The 13390-nt window shown below is 48.6% G+C and overlaps 1 protein-coding gene across 1 annotated transcript; it reads left to right on the plus strand.

Annotated features, from left to right (window-relative positions):
• The first annotated feature begins 1242 nt into the window (after positions 1–1242).
• Positions 1243–3980, plus strand: TCF21 (transcription factor 21). Its single transcript, XM_054822484.1, has 2 exons — positions 1243–1941; positions 3440–3980. The coding sequence occupies exons 1-2, from the start codon at positions 1492–1494 to the stop codon at positions 3527–3529; spliced, it is 540 nt and encodes a 179-aa protein (XP_054678459.1). The 5' UTR covers positions 1243–1491; the 3' UTR covers positions 3530–3980.
• The last annotated feature ends 9410 nt before the right edge of the window (positions 3981–13390 follow it).

The raw sequence follows: 13390 nt of genomic DNA on the forward strand, positions 1-13390 counted from the left end.
ATGTGGGTTTAGGAGAAGATTTTACACAGAGAGGAAGAAGAGCTAGGCCCAGGCTAACCACTTTTAAAAGCCTGCTCTGCAGAGACTGAACACACACGTGCATAAAGATCATAACTGCAGCATACGTCTGCCCACTCCAACTACACAGCACCGCGCTCGTTCACACTAGTGGTAAAACGACTGGGGATGTTTGGCTTCAGTGGTTGCAGAGTACGGCCCAATGCCCTCACTCCCACCGCTCCCACAGAAGGACCCTTATCTTGCCTCTTCATTCAGGCAAAACTCCCTGACTTTTGAGTATGCATGAATCAGCAGACAAAGCGCTCCACGGATACAGCAGAACGAAACACTGACATCTGCTCTGCAACAACACACCGAGAAAAGGGGGATTTTCCGTCCAATCTCTACCGTCCAATAACCACCCCCCTTTTCCTTCATTTCAGCGCACACCCTCGCCGCCCCATCCGCAGCCAGGCTGAACCTCCCCGGCAGCGCAGTGTGCTCTCCCTCGTCTCGGTGGCGGACCACCGGGATCTCGGCCACCCGGGACACCTGTGGACAGGGCAGCCTCCTGGGGGGGGGATTCAAAGAGTGAGAGGGGACTGGACTTGTCGGAGATCACCCAGGAAGGCTGGAAGAAGTCAGATCCTCCTGCCTCCAGCCCCTGGGCTGTGACGGCGAGGTCCATGCTGCTGGCTGGGCAGCAGAGCACTCTCTTCCTGGAATACACTAGTAGCTGGACAGGATGCGTTCACAAATATAATCATTCACAAATCTCCCCCAGATTAGGTTACAGGACAGCGTTTCGACGGCACGCATTACAAAGCTCCCTGGAAGGCTTGGCTGGTGGATCTGCTGCTCGCTCTGCTCATGACCCATTTTGGCTTTCTTCAAGAATCATGACACCAGCTGCCTGGGTCATTTAGGAGGCAGGGAGGGGGAGAGCAACCCTGGGCTGGAAAGGGAAGTGGGGAAGGAGAAGAGGAGGAGGAGGAAGGGGGAGGATAGAAAGAGAAGGGGGAGAGAGAGAGAGAGAGTTGCTTTGCTCCAGTTGTGAAGATTTGAATCCCAGTTCCGAGCTCTCAGCAAAGGCTTGCTGGGATACCTCATTCCCTGTCCTGTGCAAAGGTCTGTGATTGGGGATGTGGTGTGCTCAGCGGGCAGGGCCCCTCCCCTGGGCTGGATCCGCCTCTCTTATCCCCCAGATAAATTACTAGTGTCCTCACTAAATTCCTCGGCTTTCTCTCTCTCTCTCTCTCTCCCTCTCACACACGCTCACTCCCTCCCTCAAACACGGGCAAAGCGGGGTTGGGGGGTGGGAGGGCGGGGATCCTCTCTGGACTGGTATCGCCTTAGAGCTGGGGGGGGGAGGGAAGGGGAGGAAAATACTGGCGCCCCTTCTCTCCTCCACCGCCTTGAACTAGATTTGAGGAGCTGCCCTTCCTCCCCCCGCCCCCTTCCCGCTGGTCGTCCTTTGGCATCTTCCAGACCATGTCCACTGGGTCCCTCAGTGATGTGGAAGATCTGCAGGAGGTGGAGATGCTGGAGTGCGATGGCCTGAAAATGGATAATAACAAAGAGTTTGGGGCGTCCAACGAGAGCAACGAGGAGGGATCCAATGGCGAGAATGGCTCCCCTCAGAAGGGGAGAGGGGCCTCGGGCAAGAGGAAAAAAGCTCCCCCCAAGAAGAGCCCTTTAAATGGAGTGAGCCAGGAGGGAAAGCAGGTCCAGAGAAACGCTGCCAACGCCAGGGAGAGGGCGAGGATGAGGGTCCTTAGCAAAGCCTTCTCCAGGCTTAAAACCACCCTGCCCTGGGTGCCCCCAGACACCAAGCTTTCCAAACTGGACACCTTGAGGTTGGCCTCCAGCTACATCGCTCACCTGAGGCAGATACTGGCCAATGACAAGTATGAAAACGGCTACATCCACCCAGTCAACCTGGTAAGTGACGGCCCGCTAGGGCCAGGCACTCTGTGTGTGTCTGCATGGGGAGAGGCGGGCGAGGAGCCGGGATGGGGCATATGCGGGGAGAAACTTTTGCTGTGCTTCTCACAGAGAGTCTGGTGCCGCTGGGGTAGAAAGGGGTACTGTGTAAGGGGACAGGCTCCCAGCTGCCCTCCTGCCCTGTGCCCCGAGAGCTGAACCGCCCGGGCCCCATCCGCTGCTCCTGGCAATCCCCTGCAGGGGACAGACAGGGGCCACGCTGGCCACAAATAGGCAGGGACAGGCTTTACTGCCCCAGAAATGCCTGAGAAACCTCAGCAGGTTGATGGAAGCTTTCTACCTGCAAGCGGGTGGGTATCGGAATTTAGGTAGGGAAAGGTATGGTTTAGGAAGGACCCAGTCCAAGGACCCAGGATTTATTCTTATCCCTCTCTCTATCCTGATATTTCCTGCCATAATAATCCTCAAGCCCTAGCTTTTTAAAGACAGAGGTCTTGGGGCTCTGTGCTCAGCCACTTAGATTTGCTGGGTCCGGGACACTTCTCCTATCCATATAAACTGGCAAAGGAGAAATAAATACCAGTGCAGACTCCCCAGCGGGGTGTCTGCCCCAGAGTGCAGACTCCTCACGGGGGTGTCTGCCCCAGGCACGCTCCTCAAAGCCTCCCTGGACTGCGTGGCATCCCTCCCGCTGCTCCCGCTACCCACAGAAAGTTTTCCCAATCAGCCCAGGGTCTCCCCTCCATCCTTGGCCGCCAGAAACATCCAGTTTCCAGCTCTAAAAATATGTGCAACTGAAGTAAACTGGGGGTGGGCAAGATCTGCCTGGGCTCTTTTTAGACATGCAGTCCTTACATTGCCCACCCCGCCAGATAAAGGGATCACAGAGGGGATCTGGACTCCGGCTCTGCCTTTTGAGCCCTGGACTCTGGGGAATAGTACATTACCCGCTGTGTCAGCTGATAAGGGCCTGGGAGATTTTTTTTTTATTTATTTTTTTTTGCTAAAACCAAAATCCTCAGCACAACAACATGGGAAAAAAACAAAAGTAAAACAAACCCAACACCCAATCCATCTATAACCCCCCCGCACAGAGGCACACCGGTCACGAGCAAACGCGGGTGGCGGCGCGGTCGCAGCGGGGTGTCCGCGGTGGCCGTGCCGGGGGACGCGGATGTGCCGGAGCCGCGGCGGCTCCCTCCTCCCTCCGTTCCTTCCTCCCTCCCTCCCGCCGCGGATCAGACGGGCTCCGCCGCCCCGAGGACGCCCGGGGGGAGCCCGCCGCGGCTGGGAGGGGAAGCGGCACCAGCCGCCGGCGAAAGGCAAAGAGGGTCCTCGCCGAAGCCAGCGGCTGCCAGAAGCGGGCTCAGGCGGTGGATGGCGGGCTCGATCCCCCGGGGCGCTCCCCAGCTGGACCCGCTGGCGAAATAAGCGTTGCAATGTGCATTTTTCCGTATGTAACCCCCTTCCCACCCGTGTCTTTTCCTGGCTACAGACTTGGCCTTTTATGGTAGCCGGCAAACCCGAGAGTGACCTGAAAGAAGTGGTGAACACAAACCGCTTGTGCGGCCCGACGGCATCCTGAGCCCCGGCGGCCAGGCCAGCAGCGTCCCGGCGCCGCCGGGGACCGGGCGGCGGGGCGGGCAGGGACACGCCGCGGCCCCGCCGCTGCCCCGGGCCCCGGGCAGAGTGACGGGGAGAGCCGCTCTCCCGGCGCAGAGGAGACCAAATGTGCCCTAGCAAAGACTTCACCCCGAGAGATCCCGACTCTATTTAACTTTATTAAATGCGTGTACAGTCGAGTGTCCTGCAACAACAGCCTTGCTGGTTCAAGCGCTACTAGAGAAAAGACAGAGATCAAACAAAACCTACCACGCGTGTATCTTTTGTCTGAGACCTGTGAAATATGTAGATGCCTAGAAAAACTGACTTTGACAGTCATCTCTATGAAGTAATTCACCCTAAAGATATATAGATATATTTTCTTCAAGCAGGTTTTGCTCTATTTCTGTGAATAAACCTTCCTTTCCACTGAACACAGAGCAGTGTAATGTTCGTTTCCGACTCTCGGGCTCGGCAGGGGAAGGACCGCGCCTCCGCCGGCCTCCGGCGCTCCGTCAAGCGGCCGCGCTCGCCCAGCGCGCTGCGGGCAACCCGCCTCTCCGCCCCGGGCCACGGGAGGGCCGCTTCCCCGGAGCTAAAGATTTGCAGTAAATCCCTGGGGGAGGGGGTGGCTGGGCCCGCAGCCCGGCCCCGCTGCGGGAGTCCGGCCCGGCCCCGCAGCCCGGCGCCCGGGCGCTCCGGGAGCCGCCCGCGCCGCTCCGCACCGCTGTGTTCCGCGGGGACGGGAGCAGTTATCTACTGATGAACTACAGTCGGATGGAGGATCCCCCTCTGGCCCCGGTCCTTGCTGCTGGGAATTTTTAACTTAAACATCTCCCCTCTATCGATCAGCGCGCCCGTGGGAGATGAGGCTGAGATAAACAGGAGTGCGGGGCGCTCCCCCTGCACCGGCAGCGGCCGCCGGCAGCTGATGCGCCAGATCCCACCGCGCTGTTTAATGTTTCAGGGTTATGACCGCACTGTTTACAAGACGTCTTCGGTTATTTATACTGTTATTATTAGCAGAGGGGCTTTAAATTTCCGCTTCAATTGCTCTTTCAATACCGTCCCCCGGTTCCGTTTGATACCTGGGTACTTTCTGGCGGAAAGCATGCACCGCCGGAGAAGGGCAGCACCCTGCCGGGGGGCAGCGGGGGCTGCAAGGCCGCCCCGGAGCCGGGGAGGTATCGCGGCCACCCCCGGGCCAAGCTCTCCGTCCCGACCGGGCTGCGGGGGACGGCGGCGGGGGCCGAGGCGCGGTCACAGGCAGCGCAGGGGCAAAGGACCCTCCCGGGAGCTGCCTCCCCCCGGGCACCCCCCCAAGCGGGCGCTAAGCTGCCCCGGGCATCAGTGCAGGCTGGGTTATATTTCTTCTCATACCCCCCCCTTCCCTCCCCGAGATAACCGGGTGAGGTAGCGCGTCCTCCAGGCGACCCAAATTCACCAGTTGGGTTCATGCGTGGGCTAGGTTTAATTAAAGCAGCTCGCTGTGAGCCGAGGGCTGCGCAAGCATCTTGGCCCTCGTTACGGAATGGGCCAGTGCATGCTGTATCGTCCTAACGGTTTTGAAAGGGAGGGCTGTTTAATTTCACTTTTTCACAGCTTGATCTCCATCCCGCGCAATTAAAAGCAGACCTCCTTGCCTGCCCTCACCATATGCAACTTCACTGTCATGAGCAGGGCTGCACCAGTTGAGACAAGCAGTTACACGCACGGGCTTGACCGGCTTTACTGCCAAACACAACACCTTGAACAGCCACAGGTCTTGCTGAAGAGATGAGCAACTCTGGTAAGCACAGCTGAAAAGGCTGATCTCTTCGCCACATACACTGGGAAATTCAGTGGGAACTGCTGTTCTCTTAAAAGGAGACAGGATAGAGCCCCCCCGACCTTAAGCTAAGTGCAAATGACTGATACAGCAAACGCACAAATACCGTTTCACTGAATTGAAATAACCATTGGATTTAACCACTCAAAATCTCGACTTAAATCCATACTAACTAATGCCTGCTTGAGACTCACGGCGAGGTGCTGTTTTCCTTCCAGAAAGCAGAAATTGATAGGCAACTGGGATGTGCATAAAATTAAGAGTTAAATTCTGAATATTCTCACACCTGCTTTGCAGAGCTTACTAACTGCATTCAGCATCCTTCCCACTCTTTTGAGCTAGCCACGTTCATTCTTCATTTGCCACCTGAAGTGCAGTCTGGAGAAAGAGAAGGGAGAAATGCAATAGTCCCCCATGAAATGTGAGGAACACAACTGTAACCATGTGCCAAAAGCTGCAATATAAGCGGAACGGTAAGAGGAGGCTGTAGACACCGTTATTTCACATGCTGCTATTCACTTTATCTAGTAATCTAGATTGCAAGCCTCTTGGGGACTAAAATATTCCTCAAGCATCCTCCACCTTCCTCAGTCCTCGCCTCTGAGCAATAGTTCAGCAACAAACAAAAAGGCAAAAAGCAACAAGCAATAAACAAAAGCAACCAGCAATACACAGAAAGGTAAATAACGGCTTTACTCTGACTGTAAAACAATTAGTGGCTTTATCTCCATTTTGAAGACCACGAGCCTATTTTCCACAGGCATTTATGTGGCTGGGAACCCTTGGTCTACTGATTTCTTGTCTAAGGGCACAGCCCTGACAGTATTGGCAGTTGGGTTCAATAGCTCACGTTTCTTAGATGAATTAGGAGTCCTACCATGTATCTTAGGAGAACAATGAGTCAAATCGTTCTCCCCTGCTGCTGAGTGCAATTTTACAGAAAAATATTTGCAAACAGAAAATGTATGTCTAGTCTGACTGAACCAACTGATGATTTTGAAAGGAATTCGCAAATGTGCTAAGGGAAAACGGGGGACCAGTTTAAATATTGATGTCAATGATTTTAAAGAAAATATTTTGTTTGCTTTCTTTTCTGTACAAAGTGATGCATTTTAATATTCACCGAAATATATTTACACCCCTTCTCTATGTGGAAACAAAGCTGACTTGATCTATCTTTCTATATCTACATGGATGTAGATGCAGCTGCATGAGTGTCTGTATACATTCCCTCCTAATAATGTTTGAACTCATTGCCTGATTTCAACTGAATTTGACAGAGGTCTCAAAGATAACTAAATTGTTTTGGGGTTTTTTTTGTGAAAACAGGCAGCTGAGAAAAGAAAAAAATCTTTAAATTCTGCAACTAAAGGAAAGGTTTCAACATGAACTCAGCCCATATCAGATACCTGAGCATACAGAGCAGAACGCCAGCTCTAGATGAAGCTTCAAAAGCTGCTTCAGTCACAGGATACAAGTTCACAGAAAACCTCCTTATGAACCTATGTGTTTTAAGATAAGAACTCTCTAAAAATAGTTTAGTCCCATCTGACTTTAATACTATTATTCTTTTTTTTTTTGGAAGGAAACCCAGTTCCACCCAACTACTTCATGACCATTTTTCAGTTCAGCTAGAGACTAGAAAAACCCTTTATTCACAGAGCTGCACTCAGTGCTCAGGCTCCTGGGTTTGGTGCTCACGTTCTACTGCTTAGCAGCAGTTTTCACAGTCCATAAGGTTTCTAGGAGCAAGCGTTTTTCCATCCTTTACAAAAAATATGTTTTAGGCTTATCGTATCCTCTCACTGGGATGGAAATCTGCCAGCCTGAAACATCAGCATAGCAAGAAAGCCACTTTGCAGACACCTGCACAATGCCTTGCTGTCCTGGGCATTGACTGGGGCAGCGAGGCCACGGTGATGGTCATGCCCCCAACCTGCAAGGTGCACAAGGAGAACATATGCTAGATGGCTTATCTTTAAAGTGCCTCCAAGGTCAAAATTCCCAGCTCACCTTGGAAATTAAAAGACTTAGAAAATCTGTGTGGATTCTCCTGTAGGGAAGCTGGTTTGAATCCCGGATATAATGACAGGATCACAAGCACAAGTTTGTTTGAAGCATTTGTATTGGTAACCCCACAGTTGTGTCTGCCTGGAAAAAACATGCCTCCCTGTAAATGAATCACATATATTTTTCAAAAGATAATCTTTCCCGAAACCCCATTGTCATTGCTATTCATTATTATTTGTAGTTAAAAAAAAAAAAAGTAAAATATATTAACTAATTTCAGGTAATAAGCTGTCTAAAAGAGAACAAAACTCATATATATCTGGTGTACAAGTGGAGGGTATAATCTAATAAAAGTGCAGGGTATTTCTAATTTCTGTCTGGATATCTGAATGTAGATTATCATATCACTCATGGTCTCCCAAAAGGGACAGGTTTTCAAAAGAAATTTCAGTGATATTGACATTGACATTAAATCCAATTTCAATGACATTGAAATTAAATTCAATTTCAATAAAATTGAAATTTGTGTGTCAAACAACAGAGCATTCTGTAATTTCCATGCATACACACACCTAGAAAACCCTCCATACAGAATTTCTCCCAACAGCCAGCGATTTGAATTGTCTCTATTCATTGCTAGCCATGTAGCACTGACTATTCCCGTATTAAGGCTGTGCTGCCACATACAGACCCATGGGGCAAACACAACTTTGTGCTCACTATTCAGCTGCGGACTGCTTCACACTCTTCAGCCCAGCAAGCTTTACGGATGGGAAGTGGCACAACTACTAATAATGGCATTTTTGTCTCTAGTGCTGCAAAGCTACTGGTGTGTTACGGCTTGGTGAATTTCTGCAACCCTGAGAAGATGTCATAGGTCTGACCTAAACCTTATGCCCCAGGAGGGATAGGAAAAAAATGTGTGTCACCTTTGCGAGGACTGCTGCTGGCAGACTCCAAATCCAGCAAAGTTCTCCAAGTAACTGACTTTTCTTCAGTTCACTTCAGACACTGCTGTATCTGAGCTAGCTGTATAAAAACGACTTTGAGTAGGCCTAGGCATGCAGTCATCACATTTCCCAACTGTGGCGTGGACATACCCTAGGGTCACAACAGGCCTGAGATGACGCATTTTCTTGCCTTAGGGTTTTGCCCTTAAACTGAAACTTGTAAACAGACGAAATGCGTTTTCAAGCCAATGCGCATGCGTGCACACGGCTACACCGTCCTCACATAGGGAGCAAGGAGATCCAAACCTCCTTGCAAGGAAAAAAAAAGATTGTAATAAAACCAAGATAAAAACCAATGCAAATCCTTCCTTCACTTTAAATTCTAAGAGGCCATTTTCCTTAAGCAAGGAGAAAACCCCCAACACTTATTTACATCCCAGGCTACTGTGTAAACTATAAGACCATATCTGACTGTAAATATGGATTATCTACACAGTTGAGTTTTCTCTCGGTTGTTTACATGCTGTTTAAGAGACAAGGATCAGAAACACTAGGGGGGAAAAAAGGGAAGGGTACAGCTACACAGCCAGAGGACAAGAGGAAGGGGGAAAAGGCATAGAATAATCCCTCTTCCATTGACTACTACAGCTCGGTGCTTGTGAAAGGACGGGCTGGGGAAGGGAGGAACTATCAGGAGTTCCATCACAGTCGGGTGGAGCCAGACCACCGGGGAGATGGAAACTGGGAGGCTGAGCGCTGCAGCTGCCTTCCCTGGGAGGAACATCTGCGAAATCCTGCGCGGCAGCAGCAGGGGAGGAGCAGCAGGCACAGGCAGTGAGCGTTCCCAGGGAGTGCTCACGGATAACTGTCCCACTGGATGGCTTCCCAGGCTGCTGCAGCGGCAGTTCCCTCCCCCATCAGGGATGAGGCAAAGACCATCGTGTGTGACAAGCAATCCAAGTGTCAGCGCGGTCTCTTGCTTCAGCATCCTGTTTCTTTTTGATGGCCAAGCTGATCAGAACAGGAACAGTTCTTCCTCACCAGAAACATGTTGGTTTGTTCTTACATAAGGACTTTAATACCACTGGCACCTCAAAGTAGATGGCAGTTACCTTGGAGCATTTGCCATCACCTCATGACCAAATGTTTTTCTATAGGAGGTCGCTATCATTGTACAGATGGGAAGAAAAAGAGGCGCAGAGCTGACAAGTGACTGGCTGAAGGTTCACACCTAAGATAGGTAAAGGCTTAGGGTGACAGCTCTTCTCTTCGTAACAAACTTAAGAGCTGTTCTCCTGGGCATGCTGAAATCACCAGCGATCTTTGCTCTTTGAATTCAGTAAAAAGATAGGAATGAGAAGGGCATAGGGAAGGATCCTCTCTCTCAGGCTGTATCTATATCTGTATCTATATCTATATCTATATCTATATCTATATCTATATCTATCTATATCTATATCTATATCTATATCTATATCTATATCTATCTATACTTGCTAGTACAGATAAAACAGACTATGGATCATTCTCTGGCTCTGACAGCCAGTGCTGCAGCTGGGGTCACATCCACACACGCCTGCGTTTTATTCCACACTCACCAAACTGTGAGAACAGTCCCCGGCACACGCTATTCCCAAACCATGCTTGGATGCTTTCTGGGAGAAAGTTAGAGGGGCCAAAGGCATGCCAAGGACCCTGCTAACAACCAAGCACTATGAAAAATAAGCCTCGGCCCTGTTTCATTTAGCAGTGTCGCTGCAGCCTTAGAAGCTAGAGCAATAAAGGTATTTGATGCCTTTGTCTCACACCCGCCTTGTGCTCTTCTCACTTGTTTTCTAGATCAACCTGGTATCTTCTTTTATGGGCCAAAAATTCTTAGTGGGGACCCTCTTTGCTATTTGTATCTCATAACTAATATATTAAGACAGAGGTCACTAGAAGCAAGAGTCCGAGTTCAATAACAAACATAACACAAGATTTAAACAATATTATAGCCTAAATTACGACATTGAAAACCCCTGTTCATTTGTTGCCCAACTCTACTGAGCTCTGCAGCACCTTTTCTACCTGATTTGTGAGTTCCTTGATGCCAAAATTTGACATATGCCCTCAGAGTATCTCTTTCTCGCCATTGCCAAGCAGCTCCATGTAAATAGTACCTATATTTATTTTTAATATAAATACAAATATATAATATATATTATGAAATTAAGCAGAATGTTTGAATATTGTGTAACTGGTTGAAGTCGCACTTAATAGCAGGGAGGTAACAGTTTAATAGTGCCAGCATGAGTTATCACACTGTACATCATCAGAGAAGTGTGAGAAGGCACATTTGATTTTACAGTTTCACCTGATAAACCGAGCCCTGGAGCGAAGGATTCCCTCCCTGACTGATCTCCTGCCACAGGGTTAAGCTTGTTCCCTGCTGGCTGCAAGTTTGGGAGATGTCTCACAATTACCCTGCAGTATCACATGCATGTAGCTGACAACCATTCCACAAAATGTCATTTCTACGGAATGTGTGAGAGACGGGTTGCTCCCAGGTACCTCCTCTTCAGACACAAATACTTCAATATAGTCTTCTGTACAGAGCCCACAGTACTTAAGCTGCAGTGGTATAAAATTCTTCATCTAGCCTTCACTGTGGGCTACCTCAAAGGGGCCATCTGTCTTTCTTCTCTTCCCCCTACACTTTCCCGTGGTCTACCTTGCACTGGATCTTATCTGACTGAAAATTAATCCCACAAAAATCCAGATAATCAAGCATTTGCTTCAGTTTGATAAGCTATTTCTTTGATGTAAACTCACAGTTAGATCTGAATAACAACATCATGAAATTGCATCTTCATTCCCTCTCACTGCTGTAATTACAGAACAGAAATATGTGCAGTGTTCTAAAGTTCAGCTATCCTTATTTTTACTGTGCTAGTACTGATGGTCCCAAGCAGCCCACAATTCCACTCTGCAGAATGTCCAAGCACAGGAAACTGCCTCCCCACACCTTCATCCCCTCTTTACTTCCCAAACAATGGATTGAGAAACAAAGACATAGGAAAATGAAATCACATAGTAAGGAAGCGACAGTGTTAGAAATGGCCTCTGTGCCTTCCCTGTTTAATGTCAGTGCAGCATCTGTGAAGTGAGAACATGCAATAGAAAGAGGCAGATGAGGACACAGTTCCTGCAGGTGGGCAATCCTTAGCATCTCAGGCATACTAGTAGAGGAAGCCACGGAGCCATGTTAGAGTTGCACGAAGCGATGGAGACCAGGAGGGGGAGAAAATGAGGACAGAATAATCAGTTTTGTAACTATATACGTGTGGAATAAAATTGCAGGCACAACTGATAAACTTACATGTCAAATTAGGTAGGTGCCCAATCACCTTATTTGCATTCCATGTTAATGTGATCATAACTACTTGCACAATTTGCACATTTTGCAAATATATATTTAAAGATGCAATCTTCAGAACATGTCCTAGTCTAAACAGGAAAAATTCAGGCTGACAAAGCAGCCAAAACTTGGAAATGGTAGGGGTTCATCTCTTCATCAGTAAAAAAAATTTTCTTAATATCCAGTGATGACAGCACATTTCTGTGGAACACTTGACAGAAAAAAGTTATATCCTGAAAAAGCAAGCATGTGGAGCTAGACAACGGATGTGTATTTACTAGAAGACATTTTGTGTCGAATTCATGTACCCCTTTATGTGTCTGCTAAAAAACCCCAGCTCAGTCAGAATTCAAGCAAAATCAGGGTTTCTAAAGCATTTCTTCATAACTTGCCTATGCGATCAACTATTGAGAAAAAAAAATCAGCATCTGCTGCGATACAACTATATAAAACCTCAAAAGAACTGTCAGGGAGAAGACACCATAATAATTTACGCCACGTTAGCAGTGTTAATTGTAATGACTCAGAGCCTTTAGGCTGAAGCCCATAAAGAATTAAAACATCCTTAAGGCACTACATAAAAATGCCGCCGAGTTACTGAACTGCGGTAACAGTCGCTCTAACTCAAGAATCCCCGATTCCAAAAGCTCGCCTCCCTTGCCCATCCTCACCGAGACACGGTGGGTCCGCTTCCGTGACAAGCCGCAGGGTGGCAGCGCTGCCGCGCACGGGGGGTGAAGCCAGCCTGCTAACAGGGAAACAAAACCGGCATTAGCAGGCAGTGCTGTCACTGATGTACTCGCAGCTGATTTGAAGTGAGACTCTGAAATAATTATTCTTGACAAGTAAACCTAGTAATACATTTGAAGGATTAAATTGAATGAAAACATCCCAACTCTGAAGACTTCAAAATTTAAATTTCATACTGTTCCCTCTATCCTAATTAAAGCTATTCTGGTATCACTTCAGATGTGGGAAGTACATAATTACTGAACCTCAAGTTCAAAAAATTGTCAATCTCAATCCAGTGAATACTTTGCACTACACACATAAATATACATATATATACATTTTTCACATAAAGTCTGATGTGTCTTTATAAAGTCGACCTGACAACTTTATTTCATTCTGCAGTGTGGGTGCTGGGTCCTTAATTGGCTACACTGCAGCCACACTCAGTTGTTCCTGGGTTCCCAAATGAAGCACAACAAACAGCTCTTCCAAGAGAAAATGCAAGTATAGCTGAAAGGCAGTTCATCGCAGGCTGTACTCCCTACAGACAGCATAGGTGAGACAGCGCCAAATTTGGAGGACTGTCCTGGACAGAGAGAACCAGCGCCATCCCAGCCATCTCCTCGTGTCCCCTTCTGTCTCTCCTCAAAGCGTACACCATGTGCCCACTTTGCAATGATTAACAAGCTGCATATTGGAAGAGTGCAAAGCACCAGTCTTAGTTATTTTAACATTAAAATCACAAAAAAATGCTGAGGGCCACAGAGTCTTCAGGGGACTTGGGAATCTCTGAGGCTTCTCAATCACCTGCTCTTGTATTTGCTTCACTTGGGGTCAGTAGTCTGCTCACACATCAAGGTACCAGAGTTCCCTGCTGTGGATTATCCCTTCAGTACCAAACAACGTTGCTTTAAGTTTTTAAAAAAA

The sequence above is a fragment of the Grus americana genome, chromosome 3, assembly GCF_028858705.1.
Source record: "Grus americana isolate bGruAme1 chromosome 3, bGruAme1.mat, whole genome shotgun sequence".
Lineage (NCBI taxonomy): Eukaryota > Metazoa > Chordata > Aves > Gruiformes > Gruidae > Grus > Grus americana.

Bases quoted from the DNA above. Each gene is read 5' to 3' on its own strand.
- TCF21 (XM_054822484.1), top strand. From the start codon at position 1,492: ATGTCCACTGGGTCCCTCAGTGATGTGGAAGATCTGCAGGAGGTGGAG. The intron at 1,942-3,439 runs GTAAGTGACGGC...TCCTGGCTACAG, and splicing joins ACATCCACCCAGTCAACCTG to ACTTGGCCTTTTATGGTAGC.